Source organism: Hemicordylus capensis, chromosome 10 (assembly GCF_027244095.1).
Source record: "Hemicordylus capensis ecotype Gifberg chromosome 10, rHemCap1.1.pri, whole genome shotgun sequence".
NCBI classification, from domain to species: Eukaryota; Metazoa; Chordata; class Lepidosauria; order Squamata; family Cordylidae; genus Hemicordylus; species Hemicordylus capensis.
The window spans coordinates 11,055,825-11,077,988 of NC_069666.1; the positions used below are offsets into that span (position 1 = coordinate 11,055,825).

The window sequence follows — 22,164 nt, forward strand, 5'->3', positions numbered from 1 at the left end:
CTGCTGGTAACCTCTGGGCTGGATTACTGCAATGTGTTGTATGTGGGGCTGTGTAGTCCAGAAGCAACAATTGGTCCAGAATGTGGCAGCCAGGTAGGTCTCCCTGTCGCTATAAGAGCCTCCCCATCCGTGTTCCCTTTAAGGCATGTGTGTGCACTCACACACTTTTAAAATGTCTGCTCAGTTACTTTTAGATCCCGCTCAGGTTGAATCGGGAAGGCCCCACCCTGAATGCATGTGCGCACACACTGCCTTGATATTGCCTCCCAGAACAAATCTAATTCTGCACACAGATGAAAAAAATTAGAGAGAGCACTGCTCCCCATCTCTGGCAACTTTTTAAAAGGCACTGAAGAAACATTTATTCACCCAGGCTTTTAATTAGATTTATGGTTTTATATTTTAATGTTGGTTTTAAATTATTTTAATGTTTAAATGATTTTAATCATTTAATTGATTTAGTTTTGTTTTTATTTTGATGTGAACTGCCTTGAGCCATTTTTGGAAGGGAAGTATAGAAATCAAATAAATAAAAAAATAAATAGCTGAAATACATGGAGAGGCTATGGATTCACTTGCAGAGCATATGCTTTGAATCCAAAACTTCACAGGTTCCACTCTCCTCATTGCCAATTAAGACAGCTATTGGGTGGCCATGCTGGAAAAGGCCTCTGCCAAAGACCCTGGAAAGGTACTGGGCACTAGCCCCTGTCAGACATTCTGAACACTTGTGCACGTGCACATTGTACGCAGAAACAAATTAGTGTTTCCTCTAATTTTTATCACCAGTGAGTGGAAACAGTTTTGTTCTGGGCGGTAGTTTCAAGGCCATGTGTGCACATCTCTCTCTCTCTCTCTCTCTCTCTCTCTCTCTCTCTCTCTCACACACACACACACACACACACACACACACACACACACACACACACAGCCATATCATGGATAGCAATAAGGTGTTGCACAAAGTGCGGTGTGCAAAAAAAAATTATTCACCCTTTCCCCCTTCTTCTGCAGATTAATCAACACTGAAACTAGTTATTCATTACTAAACACCATAAATATGCACCATAAATATGGAAGGAAAAAGAACTATTATATATTTGATTTTGTATTAGAAGCTGCTGCTGCTGGCCAGTTTCCTTTATTCCTTTATTTATTTCTTTTTTTAAATAGTCTTTGGTAGTTAAAAAGAGCCTATAACAAAATAATGTTTTTGTATTAAGTAATAAAATTAAATTATAATAAATAAATTTAAGTTTTAAGTTTTGTTTAAATTTGAATCCATCCTTGCTTTCTTGCTCTTATCCTGTAAAGACAGTTGGCTTTGGGGACAGGGAATCCTATTTATTTTTTAAAATCTGTCCAATGTAAACCACTTTCAGAACATAAGAACAGCCCTGCTGGATCAGGCCCAAGGAAGCCCATCTCGTCCAGCATCCTGTTTCACACAGTGGCCCACCAGTTGCTGCTGGGAAGCCCACACAGGCCATTGGAAAGTGGTATACAATGATAATAAATAACAATGATGTCACACAACAAGCACAGAGCAAGAACTAAAAGTGCGCATATACAGTGAATGAAATGAAAATATTTAAATATTTAAATATTTTGCATGAAAGGCACATTACCCAAATATAGCAATTAAGATATTAGCCAAAACAGACAAATATGCAGCAGGGTGGCACTAAAAACCAGCAGAAATCTGTGCCACATTCTCCATGATATCTGTATCGGTCGAGTGCTACCTCATCAAGCTGTGAAATATTTTGTAACCTATTCTAGAATCACTGTTGAAGGATCACACATAAAAAAACAAACCAAATTATTCAATTTAACTTAAAACATATAAAAAGTTCAAATTAAAAGACCCATAAAACTACCAAATAGCCCAAAAGAATCTCTTCAGCTTCTAATGTCTTAAATATAATTCAGCTGGCATTTTTCCACGTCAGGAAATAAACCTTATTTAATTGCACATAAAATTGTCAATCTCCAAGTAAGCTATTGAGAAGATGAAGATGTCGTCTTTTCTGGTATTACCCTGTGCTCTTGTATTCGAATGTCAACAGCATTTTACATTCCACAAAATAGGTTCTAGGAGCTCCCCCAGCCCTTCACCAGCCAACTTTTGGCAGGATCGGTGTTAGGGTGTTAAGTACTCCATATGCATGCAGGCATTCCTGAACACAATTTAGTTACTCTTTTGCCTCTTCAACCTTCCCATGCTTTTCCTCGGTGATCGAAATGGAAACTCCTTTGTTCAGAACTTGACTGGCAGCGCTCCATTTACCTTCTCCAGGTTCAAGCTGGGTCCCTCCTCATTTGTGTTAATTGCAGCTTAGTATGAATCAGACAAGACTGTCAGTGTCTCTTTGTTGTGCAATAGATTCCTTTTTGAAAACTCCTGGCTGCTGCAAAAGGAAGCTCTTTCTCAAATATGCTTGACAGACGTCACCTGGCACTTTGCAGTTCCTTTCTAAGCAGGCACATCCTTAAAGAAGAGGGGAACAGAGGCCTGGTTCAGATGCCACACTGAACCAGGGTTTAGCATTATGAACAAGAGCCACAGGGGGTCTTGGGTTTGCACACTCGCCCTCCCGTCCTCGTTTGCACAATTAAAAGTTGCCATTCATGGATTGTAACAAGTTGCTGAAAGAGGAAATTGGGGGGTGCTTTCCCTCCACCCTCACTCTGGAGGGCACACCACTGTCGCCCGCCTCTGTATCCAGCCCACAGATGAGCATTTCCCTCTCCTCCTACCTTACGAATATGACAAATATTTATATTCCGTTTTTCAACAAAAGTTCCCAAAGAGGTTTACATAGATATAAATAAATAAAGGTGGCTCCCTGTCCCCAAAGGGCTCACAATCTAAAAAAGATACAAGAAAAGACACAGGCAGCATCCACTGGAGGGATGCTGTGCTGGGGATGGATAGGGCTGGTTGCTCTCCCCCTGTTCAATAAAGAGAATCACCACTTTTAAAAGGTGCCTCTTTGCTCAGTCACTTGCAGAATTCTCCTAATAGTCAATTGGGAGCATGCACAGCTCCCAAATTAGGGTCAGAGACTTCTCCTACCTTAATGATCACCGTGAGAACAGACCTAATTTGTTAAAGGCTGCCTTTTGAATGTTTTGGAAAATATGATTTGTGGTTTTCTGAAATCAGGTTTGGAAGGTTCATCAGCCACTGCTGAGTATAGTTTGAGACCTGTTATCTTTACTTCTTCTGGTCAGTGACCGTAGTAAAGATTCTGGTTCTGGGATCTGTTAATCATTCCAAATACCTTTGATCCACATCACAACTGTTTTTCAGGTTGCTTTTTCTTCTTCAGGTAATCCTCACACTTTTCAAATTGTGTGAACTTGTCTCTCTCTCTCTCTCTCTTTAAATTCTTTCCAAGTGACAAACTTCAAATGAACTCCTTAATGTGTAAAAGATATTAAAAAATAACTTCCACATTTCTACACAAAAAATATAAGCTGAAACAAAACCGAACAAACATTTTGGTGTAATACACCACCCTCAGTGCTCCATTTAGCATGCCAGCTGAAGGCACTTAAATACAACATCAGTGCCCTCAGCTGGTATGCTAAATGCAATGCAGTACTGAGGATGGTGTATTAGACCGAAACGTTTGCTCGGTTTTGTTTTAGCTTACATGTTTTGTGTAGAAATCTGGAAGTTATTCTTAATATCTTTTAACCATTAAAGAGGTCATTTGAAGTTTGTCTTTGGAGCAGTGCAATACGTATTTCATCACTGGTATATCGTCTTTCCAGGTGATTATAAATAGCACAATCACACCTAACATGACCTTTACGAAAACATCACAGAAGTTTGGCCAGTGGGCTGACAGCAGAGCAAACACGGTCTTCGGCCTGGGTTTTTCTTCTGAACAGCAACTAACCAAGGTAACTTGAATTTTTGATCACTTTCTTTTTACTGCTGGGGTGTGGGTGTGAGAGAGAGTGTTTGCAAGCTCTGTAATGAGTGGTCTGAAAGAACATCCATATGGGTCTAGGGGGAGTCCTATATATAATTTGGACTTCTTCCATTTTTTAAATTAATAGCAAGTTGTCTTTGTGCAGATGATGAATCTCCTTTAATCAATGAGTGGGCCAGAGTGTAGGAGGGAAATTAACATATAAGCTGAAAGTTATCGTTGTGCATTGAATTACATATGGGCTGCCCAGCTTTCTGTGCTTGGCTTAGGGGACAGATGAGATGTTTTGCTGAAGGCGAGGTGGCTGCCGAAAACAGCATCTGCGTGGTTTGCTCCTCACTCCTCTTCCATAACATCTAGTAGAACTTCCTCGTGTCCTGCAATCATGGCATTCTGTTTTCTGCCCCTCTTTCTTCTGCTGGCAGGGGAAGCCAATTACGTGAGGCAGGAAAATGCAGAGTGTCGTGAGTGCAGCATGGGTTCTAGCACTGAGTTGTGTTTGTGCTAATTGTAATTGCCATTTTTGATGGCAGCCAGGGGTGCAGACACACATGCACACCCCATATTGGATCCAATAAGTAAAAACACAATGACATAGAGGATCAATGTCCGCTGAGAATAGCCACAGAAACAAGAGCAGCTGCAGAATGGAAGATTTATTCAAACCCGTTCTGATGGATTATTTTTGTCAGGAAATAGCAGATGTACTCACAAAGTCACTGCCAAGAGAACATTTTCTTGTATTGCGAGAGATGAGAGTTGTTGATAGGTGCTTGAGCGATAAGAATACGTGTTAGAATTCTAAAGCGTTGCTCTTAGCACCACAGTAACCTCTTCTGGGCACAAGAGGCATGAGGAGTCATGTTGATAGGTTTCTCTTGGTCAGTTAAGAATCAGTTAGAATGGTTCAGTTGTTGAAGGCTAGTGCCTGTTTGGGTATATTGTTTTATCTCTCTCTCAGTATGTGTTGTTTCTTCCTCAATAAATCTTTGTTTTTTGAACTCAACCTAATGTCCCCCAATAATCTCTTGGCATGAATTTCTTTACCACCAGAGCATACTCTGCTGTGTGAGGACTTTAATGTTTCTCCTCACACCCCTCAACAGGGTTATGGGCCCAGAGCTCTGAGACTGGTGAAGAAAGTCTGAATAAAAATGGTTTTCTCAAAGATGGAGACAGGACAAGTGTTACAAAGGATTGAGAAGTTACAAAGTCCAGATTCTGAACTGTGGACTTTCAAAATGGAGATGCTCCTAAAAAGCCACAGAATCAGCAGGGTCTTACACACAGACTGCCCTGTCAGAGAAGAAGAAAGACAAAGAAAGTTCCATGCAGATGATAAAGCCACTGAGATAATTTATTTATTGGTGAATGACTCTATATTGGTGCATTTAAGAAATAAACAGCATGCAAAGGACATGTGGGATACTTGGAAGAAATTGTATGAAAGAAAGTCAGCTGTCTCCAATGTGCATCAAGTTATAAAAATGTGTAATAAGAAACTAAAGGAGGGAGAGGACCTGTCTAAGCATGTAAATAAGATGTTGGAGACCTCACAAAAGCTGCAAGCACAAGGAGTAATTTTGCCTGATATGGTTCAGATTGGATTGTTATTGAACAGACTTCCTGAGCCTATTGAGCCTATTGTAAATGTATTAGAAGCCAAAGATGATTTGAGTTTGCAATCCTCTCTAATAAAATGCTTGGTGTCCGTCCGTGGACGGACACCAAGCGTGCGTTCGTGCCTGGCCTGTTCTGGGCATGCCCAGAACAGGGCAAGGGAGGCACGAACGGCAGGACCCGGCGGCCATGTTGGGGCCAGGAGAAGGAGAAGTGGCCGCCGCCTACGCCAGGAGGAGAGTGCGGGAGAGGCGGCGGCGCAGCCATGGCCACAGCCAGAGGTGGCGGTGGCCGCGACGGGGCAACTGGCGGCAGGAGTGCGGGTGAGGCGGCGGCGGGGCCAGAAGCGGCTGCCGCAAATAAAGGAGAGAGGCGCCGGGGGAAGAGGCGGCGGGGAAGCTGGCCGAGGTGGCGGTGGAGCCGCCGCCAAGGTCTGGCGCCGCCAGTAAAGCCGGGCGGGGGGGGAAACCTTGGGGCCCGATCCCACCATTCCCGTCCCCCCGCCAAATTACTAAGGGCCAAATTGGCCCTGAAAAATGCCGCCGCCGAACCGCCCTCCCAGCTGCCCGATCCCACCATTTGTACAGGAAAAAGGAGCTCGCCAGCAGAGCTCCTCTTTCTGCAAAGGCTCTTCTCAAACTGGCGCTTTGAGCGGAAAGGGCGCCCTTTCCGCTCAAAGCGCCAGTTTGAGAAGAGCCTTTGCAGAAAGAGGAGCTCTGCTGGCGAGCTCCTCTTTCCTGTACAAATGGTGGGATCGGGCAGCTGGGAGGTTCGGCGGCGGGGGGCGAAAGCATTACTAGCGCCCGTTTTTCAACGGGCTAAAATTCACTTGTTTGTAATAAACTGCTTGGAAGACTTTAATTTGAGTAGAGGTGATGGGCAGCAACTAAAGTCAAGTGATTAAAATGCTTTTTAAATGACTATCAAAAGAACAAAAAGTTTTTTGACTGTGGGAGTCCCAGACATATGAAGGCTCAATGTCTTCAAAACAAAGAATTTGCAACTAAAAAGGTTAAACCTAAGCATACAAAGAAAAAAATGCATGGAAGCAAGGATAGAATGAGTCTGACAAACATAACACATGTTGCTAATACAGAGAAGAGCTAGTTCTTCAAAATGTAATACTGGAGTTTGTATTCATTTCGGTGCAACCATCAAGTTGATTAAAGAAAAAGAAAGATTTACTAAGTTGGACACAAATTATAAGGATCCAATTTTTCTAGCGGATGGGAAGATGATGTTTGCTGAAGGCAGAAGTTCTGCAAGGCTATACGGCAAACTGCAAAAAGGAGAAACAGTGGGCCCTGTGCAGCCGCCATGGTCAGGTGGAGGCTGGGCCGACAGGAAGAGAAGGAGGCAGCGGCAGGAGTGAATGGGCCGGCAAGACAGCCAGAAACCACGAGCAGGGAGCCGGGGGGGAGAAGTGGGCCAGGCAGGTGTCAAAGATGCTCGGGGGAAGAGTTAGGGAGAAGAGGCTGAAGAGGGGGGGAGAATAATCAGGGAGAACTAGGGGCGCAGATGCTATGTGCCCAGTCAGCTAGTAATATTATTATTTATTTAGAATATTTATACCCTGCCCCTCCAGTGCACTACTACACTACTGTTGTGAGCTTGGAGTGGCTCACAACAATAAGATAGACACAGATACAATAAAAGTAGTAAAATTAACTATTTTTTTAAAAAAGTCAGATTAAAAACCACAATTATTGGGTTCAAATTAAAACTGAAAATTAATAAATAATATGGGCTAGCTTTTCTGAGATCACAATGCATAAGTTCTTGTATCAAATGTCCATCAACAAGATTTGATTTTTCCATTGTTTGGCTATAACTAACCTGGCAGCAGTTACCATGAACACAGTTGATTTTTTTGGATGTCACATCTGTATTGATCCCAGAAAATACATTTACTAACGCCAGCTGGGGACATAGTCCTATTTTCTAGTTTGTAATTCTGCACATCTCCGTGAAAACGTTTGTCCAAAAGGATAAGACCCTAGAATAGATCCACTAAAGATGAAAATAGGATCCCTTCATCCCTCAACCACTCCAGCAAAGTAGAGAATAGTCTTTTTGGATGTGTGCTATTTTGCTGGGGTAAACAGAGAAGATAGTGATGGAATTGTAAAGCGTCTAAACAAAGAAATAGTAGTAAAGCCACCCTGAGATTGTAATGAACTGTGTTGGCCGACTGCCCAGCAGCTGTGAAACTACTCTTTTCAGAGTCGACAGACAGGAAAAGAGACAAAGTGTAGCCACAAAACATTGCAAGTAGTCAGTACCGGGGATTCCACAGTCGTCAGGATCAGGGGTAAATGTGAATCATGGTCAGTCACAACAGACAGGTCCAGATTTCCAGGTCAAGGTTGCTCACAGTAAGGGCTGGTCACCACGGATGTTTCCAGCACAGATCCAGCTTTCGGGCTGCTCTAAATAGGCAGTGTGCTGAGAGTCCCACCCATCACTGCAGCTGAGCCTTGTCAGGGAGATGCAGTGAGGTCAGAGCTGGAACACCTGTTCCTTCTGGCCAGCCTCTCTGACCTATGGCATTCCTCCCTCTGAGCCTGTACTCTGGCCAATCATCACTGTCGGGGATCTGGGGCAGGCATCTCGACTTCAGCAGCCCCAGCGGCTTCATCAGGAGGAGGGAGGGAAGGAGGCAGAAGGGCCTGCAGGCCTGTCAGCTCCAGCTCTGCTGAGTCAACTGGAGTTTCAACCTGCTCCCCTTGCTCTGGGTCTTCATCTGAGGAATCCTCCTCCACGACTCCCATGGGGGTAATCACAGAGATGGTTATCAAGCACCAGCAACCCTAAGGGAATTTGGTGTTGTAGATATGCTTTTGTTACAGCCAAGAGCCTCATAAACCACCAGGGGACATGATCAATAGTAATATATTGTTTTTATAGTTCTACTTGCATATAGGACACTTTGCAAAGAGTTGGAAAACAAGTTGTCATCCCAAGGGGCTCACAGCTAAGACTGAGTCAAGGGCAAGAACAGAGGAAAGAAATTGAGGCGGGATTAAATGGGGGAACAGGGATATAGCAATGTTGGACTGGGCTCTGTGGCAAAAGTAAAGATGTGCCCCCGCCTCCCCGCCCCCTGTGTCTTTGCTGCAGAAGAAGTGTAAGGACATGGTGAACAACAAAATATTCTTGGAACGCCCTTTCTCTCACTCCCATGCCAGTAATATCACACACTCGGACACATTCACACTCTTGCACGTGTGCATTCCTTAGCTCAAAAAGATGGATTTTCAAACATATGTACCTACTACTTACATATATCTCTTGGACAGGGGTGGGCTCATCTCATCTTTTTTGAAGCCGAGATGAGTCCTCTGATCAGGAGCCCACAGCATGCCAGTGAGCTGGTGAGAGTGAAGGGTGAGCTCTCACCCATCTAGTGGGCACCCCTTCCTCAAGGCCCCAGGGACATTTGTTTTCCTCCTTGTTTGATTATAGCTACGCCCCTGGTGGGGAAGAATATGTAACTATTTCATTTCCATGCACTTAGACTTGGTTTCAGCAAGGGCAGCTTGGAAACAAATGTGTTTACGTAATGGGTTCTCGGTGTCCTGGAATGGAACTCCTGTCAGACCCAGCCAGTGTTGGCCCACGCCATAAAGGAGACCCTTATCTTGACACATCGTTGACATTTTTTAACAGGAACCACTTAGCCGTGAATGGCTCCAGGTCACCAGAAAGCCCTTGAACATTCCATAACCTCCGTTAATCTTGCGCTTTGTAACCTTGCACACTAGGGGCCTGTGAGGCTTTAGAGTAGCAGGCAGTTACAGAAGTTGCAAGTGCTGTCTGCAGTGGAAAAGGATAGAAACATAGGGAGTGGCCTTCTACCGAGTATGATCTGCTCTGACTGGCAGCAGCTCCCCCAGGTTTCAGGCAGGAGTCTTTCCCAGCCGTTCCTGGAGGTGCTTCCAGAGATTGAATTTGGGTCCTTCTGCATGCAAAGCAGATGCTCCATGACTGAGCTATGGCCCCATCCCCAAATAACCATGTGAGTGGGAGCAAGGCAGCTGCTTGTTGCTCACAGGAGTGAAAACATGTTGCAAATGTCTTCTATATTTTCTGTATGAAATTGGTGAGATTTCAATTAAAATAGTATTGGCGGGGGGAATGTTTCACTTGTATGCAATGCCAATTAATGCCTTCGTTGCTATGCATGTTGTAAACCATCTTGCTTCGTATTTACAGGAAATCTTTACAAATATTTATGGGATATTTGTTATCTTTCAATGCACAGGCGTACATTTTGTGTGCATGCATGTTTTATTTTCTCTTTAACTATAATATTCCTCTCAAATGAAAGTGTGTGTGTTAATAAAGTCCATGTTAAAAAGAAAAAAGCAAGCAACCAGTATAAACAGCACCTCTAACCTGGTTTCACGAGACAGGGACCTTTTGAGAGTGACACCAAAATGGTGGAACTTCCTTCCTGGGTAAGTTTGTTCTGGTGTTTAACTGGCATGCAAAGCTTGTGCTCTTCCAGTGGGGTGTCAGGACCCTCTTGTTTGATGGAATAATCTGCCTGTGCTCTGTTGGGTTTCCTTCTGCTGCATAACAAGCAAGTTTTTGCTTTCATTGCTGTCGGGTTTTTCTTCTTCATTATTTTAAAGATGTCGCTGGTTTTTAGACTTATGACCTGCCTTGGAGTTCTCTTTTGGAGTTCAAAAAGTGGACTACCATGTTTTTTAATAACTCCACAAGGCAGTTAATAGCCCTCCCCTGTCCCTAGGAAATTCTGGGAACTATAATTCTGAGACGGTAGGAGCTGTGGATCTTTTCAGCACAGTGGTCTTTGTTATTTTTCAAGTGGGGGCCACAATAGCAAAAACCAACAGCCTTTCAGTGCGAGAGCCATTTCCCACTCTGCCGACTTCCACACAGTAATGTGCTTTCTCAGTGCTGGGAGGGCCCTTTGAGGGAGCCCTCTCGTAACAGCTCTGGGAGGAAAGCACTGGGAAGGATAACACTTCCCAGCATTCTGTATACACCTTTCAAGATGGTGCAGAGGCTCAAGAAGTCTCCGTTTCCCTTCTAGGTGCCCCTCTGGTGCTGGGCAGGGCACAGCTCTTGCACGGTGGCAAACATCACCTCTCCATGGTGGCAGGGGAACTGTGCAGCGTATGCCGCTTTGGACAAAGCTTCGCACAGGCTGAATAAAGAGTTAGCCAAGGAGCTGCACTTAGGATTTAGGGGGTCGCCACTGCCCCCCGGGCTTTCCAATGAAGAACACTGCTTTTTGCATTCACACAAAATAACAATTCGCAGAATTCATTGGGGGAGGAACCACGACTATTAAACTATACAGATGTAGGCTGCCTTGCACTGTAGAAATGGTCTTTGGTTAGACATTTCTTCTTCTCATTCAGATTGTTAGGCAGTTTACTACTTCTAACAGCTCAGCAGTGTCATCTGCGATATGAGAAACAGAGCTGGAATCCTCCTGGTTTGCCACCTGTCTTGTCAGATCCTCTGGGCAATTGATCTTGGCTCATATGATACTGTGCTGCGTGGAGGGAGATGGTGAAGCTGGTTCAGTCCGAAATTTGACATTCTTTTCCTCTTCCTTCTTGAGTAAGTCATGATACCAGTTCCACGTCTTGCTCTTGAGCATACAAATATGTTTTGCAATTGCTTGAGAGCACAGCTAGATGTTCCCCCCAAGGGCTTGATTTGAATTTAAGGCTCTTAAAACCCCCACCCACACAGTTTGTTTCCAGTGGCATTTCATAAGGAGGCGGATATATGTATTATTTTTGTGAGGGTGTCTGGGGTAATTTTTAAAAACTTGAAACCAAACAAGGTTGAAAATTAGTGCCTCGAAACAGATACTGGTACTTCTCCAAATACGCCTGTCATACTGTGGTATGGCTTTTACAATGCACAAGCATCTGTGTCCTTTGGCGTGCTGTAAAGTTCAGAAGAGCCCTGAACAGCAGAAGAGGGGTGCCAGGAAAGATGGCCAGGATGAGGCACATGCTAGGAAATTGGCCCATATGGGACGCTGTAAGGAGGTTAGCGAGGATTTCTCATGCGAAGCAATCTGTAATGATCAAACTGGACCTCGAGGACAGTTTCACTGTTTCTGCAAGTGCGACAGAAAACACTGCTCCTTAAAGGTAAACCACCACCACCCGTCTCCTGGGAGTGCACGAACCCCTTTGTGCACATCCCTAATATGAATGAATAGCTTTATTGCGACGATTGATCAGATGTACAAACAAATAATACTACATTCTGATAAGAATTCAATCATACACAGTATACCACCATAGAAGCCTCCTGTAGCGGCATCTAGAAAGTAGGGCTAGAAGTTAGCTGTTGGCGGATCTTAACAGCAGCCACACAAAATTTGGCAACATTGTAGGTGATAAAAGGTTTCTTATCTACAAGAAGAAGTTGTGGCATGAAAGTCAGCGGTTCGGCCGGGAAAATGTGATAGCAGAGGAGAAATGAAACTGCGCCGACTATCATCATAAAAAGAACAGAACAGCAGCACATGGTGGAAAGATTCAACCTCACTTACTTTTAGGGGATAGGGCCTTAGCACAGTGGTAGTGCTACTGTTTTGCATGCAGAGGTTAAGAACATAGGAATCTGCCTTCTAGTGAGTCAGACCACTGGTCCATCTAGCTCAGTACTGTCTGCACAGACTAGCAGCGGCTTCTCCAAGATTGCAGGCAGGAGTCTCTCTGAGCCCTATCTCGGAGATGCCAGGAAGGGGACTGGGAACCTTCCACATGCAAGCAGGCAGGCGTCCTTCCCAGAGTGGCCCCATCCCCTATGGGGAATATCTCACAGTGCTCACATATGTAGTCTCCCATTCAAATGCAGACCAGGGTGGACCCTGCTTAGCAAAGGGGACACAAGATCGGCTCTCCTCCCTGGCAGCATCTTCAGGTAGGGCTGGGAGAGACTCCTGCCTAAAACTTTGAAGAGCCACTGCCAGACAGTGTAGACAGTGCTGAGCTAGATGGACCAATGGTCTGACTTGGTATAAGGCAGCGATGTTCCTATGTAATTCACAAACACCATGTTTTGGGTAGCATAGGTTGCGGTGGATTAATGAGAACGGCGACTTCCATATTCTTTTTTAATTGTGGAGAGGTGTGGGGAGCAGCGGGTCTTTGAATATCCTCTTGATCCTTCCAGTGGAGTCTGGAGCCCCTCCTCCTTGCCACCACTCACTGCCTCCTTCCTGGCAGCCAGCAAGACCTCCAGATCTCCCAGTGGAGCCTTGGCTTCCCATTTGGGAATCGCTGAATGAGAGCAGCTGCGACATGCTGGTCCCCCGGAATGAGAGAGAGAGAATGTTGTTGTGGCAATGACGGTTAATTGGAGTTGCAGCTGTGTACAGATGTGCCCGGACACGACTTTGTTGGAGCTCAGAATGTTTTGCAAAGACTTTCCCGTAGAGGCTCGTCCTTTAAAAGGCCTTTGCTTCACCTGCCTGATCTGTATCATGAATTCCCACGCAAAGCAGGAATCATCAAAGTTTTATGCAGGCGAAATGGCAAGATCTGTACAAAGTTGCTGTTTGTTTATTTATTTAGGACACCGGTTCCCCCCTTCCTTCCCATCTCTTACAAGTCTATCATAAAGAGCAACTTGTTCTCCATGAATTTATCAAAGCCCTTTCTAGAGCCATCCAAGCTGGTGGTCATCACCATATCCCATGGCAGAGAATGCTAGAGATGAATTATGTGTTGTGTGAAAAAGTACTTCCATTTGTCAATCCTCAGTTTCTTGGTCTGGTTGGCCACTGGATTCTGGGGGGACGTTTGGTCTGATCCAGCAGCAGAGGAACACTGTCCCAACATCAGGGTTACATTGTTTAGAAATAGAGAAATCGGCTTTTGTAACTCCTCGACTTCTAATCATTTTGGACACCAAAGGCTACCGAGAGCTGGTTACTCTCTCCATATTTCCAAATGAGTTTAAAAGGATGTAAAGGTTACCCGGAATGAGCTATTATCTGGAGCCAAGCTAATGGCGTACTTTCCTTGTGTTTAGTTTGCAGAGAAATTTCAAGAGGTGAAAGAAGCTGCCCGGCTAGCCAGAGACCGATCACAAGAGAAAACAGAGACCTCCAGCAACCACTCCCAGGTAAGTAATGTTTCTGTAATATAGAGGATGACATAGGATACTTTTTTGTCTTGAAGCTTGGTTTTCCAAAGGGTTGACTAGTTTCTCTCCATGGTTATTTTCATACTGTTCCACGAACATTCGCGCTTTTATCATTTGTAATTTTTTTTTTTTTAGGGAGCATGTGTGAGATTTGGTAGCCCAGATGGAGGGCTGGTACACCCCCTCTAAAAATAAAATAATATACCTGGCTCATGGAGAATTAATACATTGTGGTGAAGGGTGGTAGCCTAGTGTAGTGATCTTCTCTGTTTTTCAAGCAGGGGCCACTTTGCGGTGTGGGGGGGAACCTTCAGTGGGGGAGCCATTTCTCACCCCTCTGACCTTTGGTACGGTACTGTGCTTCTCTCGGTGCTGGGAGAGCCCTTTAAGAGAGAGGGAGCCCTCTCCTGAACTGTAGGGGGAAATGGAAGAGCTACACTTCTCAGCACTCTGCGCACACCTTCCAAGATGGTTTAGAGGCTCAAGAGGGCTCAGTTTCCCTGAAAGGAGCCCCCCAGCCCTGAGCGAAGTACATCACTGTGCAGTGGGGACGGATGCCTCTGCACGGCGTCAGTAGGACTGTGCAGAGTAGTCAGCTTTGGCCGAAGCTCCAATCAACAGTTCGTCAGGGAGCCTCACTTAGGGTTGATGGGGGCCACTACTGGCCCCAAGGCCTTGTGGTGAAGAACACGGGCCCAGTCTTTCCCTGAAAGGCTAGTTTTCTGCGAACAGGAGGATCTATTTATTTTTTTAAGGTGTGGTCCTCCAATGAGTAGTTTTGCCGCTAGGGGTGTGCAAACAGGTTCAAATCCGAACTGGTTCGATATCGAACCGGTTCAGTTCAAAGGTTCGGGATCAAGCTGAGCCACCCGCTGGTTGGCTCGACCCAGGACTGAACACCCACCCACCCCCAGTTTGGGGGTTCGTCAAGCCTTCTTTTTGAATTTTTTTCTTTTAAACTTATCCCCTCTGGGGGGCTTCTCTGAGGTGGTGGTGGTGGTGGTTGTCTGTAGAGGTTCCTCTTCCCCCTGCTGACCTTCCTTTTTTGTAAAAATTGCCTGGTTCAGGCATCTTGGGCCCTTTCTGGGCCTATTTCCTGGTGCGACAGCCATTTTAGAGGCTGCCGTGCCCACACAGTGGGAGCGTGCGTGGCCGTTAAAAAGTTATAAAAAGAAGAGACTCAACACCACCCCACCCCCCCGAACTGAACCAAACTGTGGGAGGGGGGGTCCCGATGGGGGGCAAAACCAAAGTGGTCCGGTTCAAACTCCAACTGAACTGTGCCAGGTGGTTCTGTGAACACCCCTATTTGCCACATGATCACTAGTTTGTATAGACCAGCCTTTGAAGTGACAACATGATCTTTGTCTCTAGGAGGTCCCTATTCTTGTTTGCTTTCTTTCTCCCAATTGAATCATGGCGGACATGGAGTGGTAGCTCAGTGGCAGAGTATCTGCTTTGCATGCAGAAGGTTCCAGGTTTAATCCCTGGCAGCACCTCCAAGATAGGGCTGAGAGCGATTCCTGCCTGTACCCTTGGAGGAAGCCACTGCCAGTCTGTGTCGACAATACTGAGCTAGATGGACCAAGGGTCTGACTCGGTATAAGGCAGCTTCCTTGTTCCTACATTTTTGTGTTCTGCAACAGCCAGCTGAGAACTGACTGACTGTTTTTCTCTTAAAACTCCTCCTTATGCACTGTGCTGTGCAGGAATCAGGCCGTGAAACTCCGTGTTCTACTCGGGCGTCCAGTGTGAATGGAACAGATGACGAGAAGGCGTCGCACGGAGGTCCCGCCGATGCCCAGCTTAAAACAGAGAATGACAAGCTGAAACTTGCCCTGGCCCAAAGGTGAGGCTTCTGCCTGCCTGCCTGCGCTGCACTCTTGACTATTTTGGTGTTCATGTCTTTGGACTTATCATGCACTTTACTAATACAGCAATGAATATTTATATACCACTTTTGAACAAAATATCTCAAAGAGATTTACATAGAAAAAGAAACAGTGTGGTATTTCCCATCCCCAAAGGACTCGCAGTCTAAAAAGAAACAGAAGGTATGCACTGGAAATAACCACTGGAGGGATTCTGTGCTGGGGTTGGTTAGGGACAGTTGCTCTCCCCCTGCTAAATACAAGAGGGTTGCTGCTTCTTTCTCCTGCTTGTCCATGTCTGTGACTTTTCCTGTTGGCTTCATGTCCCTGTCCACAATAATAAACATAGATTTCAAAAAAATAATCTGTGCCGTATTCTGTACAGTGTCATGGCTGAGTCAAGGGCATGATCTGAAGGCAAATGATATACAGGAACATAGGAAGCTGCCTTATACTGTGTCGGGCCATTGTTCCATCTAACTCAGTGTTGTCTACACTGACTGGCAGCAGCTCTCCAAGGTTTCAGGCAGGAGAGTTTCCCAGCCCTACCTGGAGATGCTGCCAGGGCTTGAACCTGGGACATTCTGCACGGAAGCATGCAGATGCGCTTCCACGAAACTACGACCCTAACCCTTAAGGGGAATATCTTGCAGCAGGCAGTGCTCACATATAGTCTCCCATTCAAATGCAAACCAAGGCAGACCCTGCTTAGCAAAGGAGACAATTCATGCACTGCTACCACAAGAGCAGCTCTCCTCCCCAGACCATATAACAACCTTGTTAAAGCTAAGCAGGTCTGGGTCTCATCAGTGCCCAGATGGGACAGCTCTTGGGAGCGATCTTAAGTTCCCTGATGGAAGAAGAAAGTTGGCTATAAATATATTTGAATAAAAATGCTACTTTTGTTTGATGAGGGGTGTGTGAATGTTATGTGCAGAAGAATCATAATCAAATTAATGTTTAGAAATCTATCTCTCTCTCTCTCTCCCTCTCCCTCTCCCTTCTTTAGTTCCTCCAATGTAAAAAAATGGGAATTGGAACTGCAGACTCTTCGGGAGAGCAATGCCAGACTGACCTCTGCACTTCAGGAATCGGCTGCTAGCATAGAACACTGGAAGAAACAGTTTTCTGTTCGTAAAGACGAGAATGATCAACTTAGGAGCAAGGTATCCGATGCCACACATGGAGGCTCTGCCCAAAATTATATTAGAAGGGGCCAGAGTAGATGCGATGTTAGTCATGCCATTAGCCTGGGCATAATTGCTTTTTTCTTGTCTCCATAGTACACACAAGGCCCCTGATCTGAACTGGGACCATAGCAGAAGATGGGGGCTTTGACTCCCTTCCTTCATCAAGTTCCCAATCCGAATTGCATCCCCTGCATATTTTATTTATTTCTGTGACATATTTTTATACTGCCCAAAACTTAAGTCTCTGGGTGGTAAATATGCTATTTCTTTATTTCATTGGAACGAGTGGGACCCACCCCCACCCTTTCGCATAGCCTGCATGGGGGGAGGTAGCTTAAAGCCCTCCCACTTGCCTCCCCCACTGTAGTCCTGATCCAGGTCAGGGTGCCCTGTGTGTATTGTTTACACTAGAAATGGTTTACAGAGGAGCACTTGCACAATGAGTGTACAGTGCACGCAGGTACAGTTATTCACACATTATGTTCAACACACGTACAGCAGGACACCTATACCTTGCATTCTGAATACTGCATTCAGTTCTGGGCCCTGCATTTTAAAGAGGGTGCAGCAGCATTTATCAAGGAATTTTACTTGATGATGTCCTGATAATCCTTATCTTGGCCCAAAGCTTGTTTAGGCTTTCTCTAAAGTGGGTTTATTTTTTGGTGCAATTCCTCCAAATAGCTGGAGGGGACAAGTCAAGGATAGAGCAACATGTATCTTCCCCATTGCTGTGCTCGAAGTAAATAGCAGGGGAGAATAGCAAAGAGGAGTGAATTTAGTGTGTGTGTGTGTATTTATAAAAGCAGTGATCCAAGAATAGCAGTTTGTACTGTTGCTAAAATAATATGGTGTGATCTACTGAAAGCTTTTAATTGGCCCACGCACTCCTGGCCGAGGTGTGCTGACAGCAGAGGAATTTGGTTTCTATGAATGCTACTCATAGCAGTAATTCCACACTGTTGATTTTGGGGGAACTCAGATCTGTCGGGCATTGGAGTAGCCAGACTGAGTTCTTTTCTTGAAAGAGGTCTGTGCCTCTGTCACACAATGTAGGGGTCTATTAAGAGCCCTGTTGGATCAAACCAAAAGTCCAAAGAGTCTGGCATCTTGTATCCCACAGTGGCCTCTTGTGAAGCCCCATAAGCCGGAGTTGAAGCAATTGCTTTTCCCCTACTGTGGCCTCCCAATATCCAGAGGTATGCCGAAGGGGAAAGCAGGAACGGTGCAGAAGTGATTTATGGAGGAAAGATGGTCCCAACAGGTTTCAAGGTTGAATGCCCCTTCTTCAGGGGACTACAGAATGTAAAACAACAAGAATAAAAAGATGTAAAAATACATTTAAAAAATCAGAAGGCTCTGGCAAAATTATGCATTTTTACATATTTTAATTTTCTCACATTTTAAAACCTGTTGTTTTACATTCTGTAGTCCCTTGAAGAAGGGGCTTTCAGCATGGAAACACACTGGGACATATTTCCCTCAATAAATCACTTCTGCACCATTCCTGCTTTCCCCTTCAGCATACCTCTGAATACCAGTCACTGGGAAGGCCACAGTAGGGAAAAACAATTGCTTCATCTCTGGCTTATGTGCCTTCTGTTTAAGCTGGTGTGGTGATTTTCCCTCCCATTTGTGTTCAGAAGCATGCTGTCTCTGAACATGGAGGTTCCGTGCATCCATTTATAAATTTATCCTCCATTAGGATCACAGAATGTCAGAGTTGGAAGGGATCTCAGGGGTTTTCTTAGTCCAGCCTTCTGCTCAGTGCAGCAATCTCCCATTGCCTCCTTGACAGCCACACAGAGGTCCGGCATCATATTCGTCATATAATTAAATGTATATTATTTGGGTGACCTTTCTAGATTGGTTGAAGTAGTCTCCCTGGATTCGTTTATTCTGTGCTGTGTGTATGTTTGCACTATCTGCTTAATTGGAAGTACTGCAGTTTTATTTGACTATAAGCCACTTTCAGTGTACTTCCAGGCAGGGTACAATTTAGAATAAATACGTACTGAGACGATCAATATTGCCAAGCCAGTAATTCACATGCCAGTCAATCACAGGGTGGTTTTTCACACCAGCTATTCATTTGTTAAGGACAACTGCGATCTCCCCACCCCATGTGTTTAAAAACAGTTAATAAAGTGCAAGTACAATTTAAAAATAGGAGTGTTGAGGCTCTTCCATGCGCAGCACCATGGGCTTGCCCATCTCTGGGTTGGCTGGTGTGGTGGCGGGAGCCCCTTCCTCTCCTGGCTCTCCCTTGGGGTTGTTGTTGGTGGTGGTTGGGGCAGGGTCCGACGGGCCTGGAGCCGGAGTAGTGCGGCCACAGAGGGCTTCGACACCCAGGCGCTGGCGGCCACACCTTTTGAGGGCATCGGGCCTCTTTGAGGGACAGCCATCTGTCAGGGAGGCTACAGGAGATTCTTGCACTAGAAGACCTCCAAGTTCCCTTCCAACTCTGACATTCTGTCGATTCCAGTGGAGTATAGGTTTATCAATGGCTATGTGAAGCCACTATGTTCAGAGACAGCATACCTCTGAATACAAATGGGAGGGGGAATCACCACACCAGTGTAAACAGAAGGTGGGGCTGACAGGACTGGAAGTGCCTGCAGGGGTGGGATTTCCGGAGGTGGTGGGGAGGTTGTGCCCAGGGTGTTCAGGGCTATTTAGGGAGGCCCAGTCGATGATAATGGCATTCCCTGGCAGAGATGAGGGAAAAGGTTGAGGTCCTTCGGGGAGAGGCTCAAAGGAGGGCCTGACCTGCCTGGAGGAGGAGTTGAGTGACGTAAACCCCTTCCTCAGAGACCGTGGGGGGAAAAAGATAGATCATCACTCCCAGGAGAATTCTCCTGGGTCTGGAGACACAGACAAGAAACTTAGCATGATTGTGATTTCTCCCCTTCTTTAAGATTGAAGAACTGGAAGAACAATGCAATGAGATAGATAAGGAGAAAGAACGGAACACACAACTGAGCAGACGCCTCCAAGAACTGGAAGTGGAGCTTCAAGATAAAGAGCTGGTACGTAAAGCAAAGAGAGGTTATGTATGGCTTTCACGTAGGCACAACATATTTGGCAATCGAGTCCTCAGCTCCAGTACTTGCCCAATGCTAATTTAGAGTATTTTAGGAGTTGGGCAAATCTACATAAGAACAGCCCTGTTGACTGAGGCCTGGACCTATCTGGTCAAGCATCCTGTTTCCCACAGTGGCCCACCAGATGTCTCTGGGAAACCCACAGGTAAGAGATGAGGGCATGCCCCCTTTTGTGCCTTTGCTCCCCTGCAACTGTATTCAGAGGCATTCTGCCTCTGAGCCAGGAGGTAGCCTGTAGCCATCAAAACTAGTAGCCATTGATTGACCTGTCCTTCATGAATTTGTGTAAGCCTCTCTTAAAGCTATTCAAGCTGGTGGCCATCACCACATTCCATCGCGGTGGTAGAGAATTCTATAGATCAGTGATGTGCTGTGTGAAAAAGTACTTCCTTTTGTCGGTCCTGAATTTCCTGGCAATTAGTTTCATGGGATGACCCCTGGTTCTAGTGTTGTAAGAGAGCTCTCTATATCCACTCAATATCCAAACAGATCTGTGGCTTAAGATATGTATTTGGTTCACGTGTCTGCCCACTAGAGGGCATGAGCCATAAACTAGTTGGTTCATAATTCCCATGATTCTCTACAAGGAAGCCATGATCATTGAACGGGAAATATTAACCCTATTGGTGACTATATGGGAAGGTGTTCTGTTAGGTCTAAACCAGGGGTTCCCGCCCTATGGTACTCCAGATGTTGCTGAACTACAACTCGCATCATCTCCAGCCATAGTAAATTGTAGCTGGGGATGATGGGGGTTGTCGTTTAGCAACATCTGGAGTACCACAGATTGGGAACCCCTGGTCTGCACTACAGACCTAAACCTGTTCAGCTATCTTGGCTTCCTTGCAGAGAAACCCAGGGCCCCGTGAGAAAAGTGATGCTCTGCTAAAGAGCTACTATATAGTACGTCAGTGGCAAAGTCTACAGTACTATGTTTCATGTTCAAATAGCTCTCTTGTACATATGCAGAGCTACTAACCCTATTCCAGTGCATTAACCACACACAGCAAGAAACAGGCATACGCCCTCCTAAGAGTCTTGTGTTCATCTTCTTAAGCCTACACCACACTCTCCTATTAGGTCTCAAATCTATCTGCTCAATAAAAGCTAAAAGAGAGAGATTCCGACAGTATATTGAGTAAATAGCTGTCTGCAAAAATTGCTAGGGCTGTCTCACATCTCATTCTTTTCTGTTCCTCCACCCACATCTTCCTACTTTGCGTTGCTGTAGCCAAGAGGAAGATTGACATCAGAGAGTGATGCTAACCGTACCATCTAAATTCTGTTGTCATAGCATGGAATATATTTGTCTTATTGAAATAAAGACATGAAGATGGCTTGATTAGGCCAAGGCAGAGGCAAACAGAGACTTCCCTTGGAGTCTACAGCCTGGTTGAGACATTGGGGTCAAAACATGATTTGGCTCCTGTGTTCTTTCTCCATTGTGTGTCCTAGTTCCCTTCCTCACTATAGCCCTCAGACTAGTAGGCATTGATAGGACTACCCTCCATAAATTTATCCAAGCCTTTCTTAAAACCATCCAGGCTGGTGGCTGTCACCACATCTTGTGGCAGAGAATTCCATAGATTAATCATGCGCTGTGTGAAAAAGTACTTCCTTTTGTCGGTCCTACATTTCTTGGTAATTAGTATCATGGAATGACCACCAGTTCTAGTGTTATGCGAAAGAGGGGGAACTTTCTCCACACCATGTATCAGCTGCAGTTTGTCCTCATCAGCTGCATTGTGGCTTCTACAAACCACAGTTGCTGCAATCTGGACATTTTGACAAACTCTAATTACTGCCAACTGTGTTGGAGGGAGTTTGTGAACATGAAGCCCATTCGTGAGAGCCGAACGGTGGTCTGTCTGGACTGGGTGTGTGCGTCTTGGAGACCAGGGAGGAATCTTTTGATCACTGTGACTGCAGAGCTTCCACGGGAAGGATCAGAGATGTGTGCTGACGGCAGTCCTGTTGGATTTCTGCCTTAACATTGCATGTTGACTTGATAGCTGATTTCAGGGCTAATATAGCTAATGCTCTTCACAGCCAACTCTGTGTAAAGAGCTTCTGCTCGGTGCATGGAAATAGTTCAGGGTGATGGATTTTTATGCTCAAGTCACACAGGGTGATGGATTTTTATGCAAGAGGCACTTTCAGTTGCCTGCTTCAGAGAGAAATGTCATGCTTTCTTCCCCGCAGCCCATTCTGCGGGTAATAGCAGTCCTAATGAGCCATATTTTCTAACTTCCAAGACTCCCACTCAGCCAGAAAATGGGCT

General features: G+C 45.3%; 1 protein-coding gene across 9 annotated transcripts in view; it reads left to right on the forward strand.

Annotated features, from left to right (window-relative positions):
* Positions 1–22,164, forward strand: part of HOMER2 (homer scaffold protein 2) — a 126,416-nt gene that overhangs the window by 63,032 nt on the left and 41,220 nt on the right. For 8 of the 9 annotated variants that reach the window (XR_008311506.1, XM_053272975.1, XM_053272972.1 and 5 more), the window contains 5 exons: positions 3,784–3,915; positions 13,605–13,697; positions 15,428–15,567; positions 16,599–16,755; positions 19,698–19,808. Coding sequence is in view for 8 of the 9 variants with exons in the window: in XM_053272975.1 (XP_053128950.1) it covers positions 3,784–3,915; positions 13,605–13,697; positions 15,428–15,567; positions 16,599–16,755; positions 19,698–19,808 (633 nt within the window). In the remaining variant the exon portion in view is untranslated. The remainder of the gene's footprint in view (positions 1–3,783; positions 3,916–13,604; positions 13,698–15,427; positions 15,568–16,598; positions 16,756–19,697; positions 19,809–22,164) is intronic. The other variant, XM_053272977.1, reaches the window with a different exon arrangement.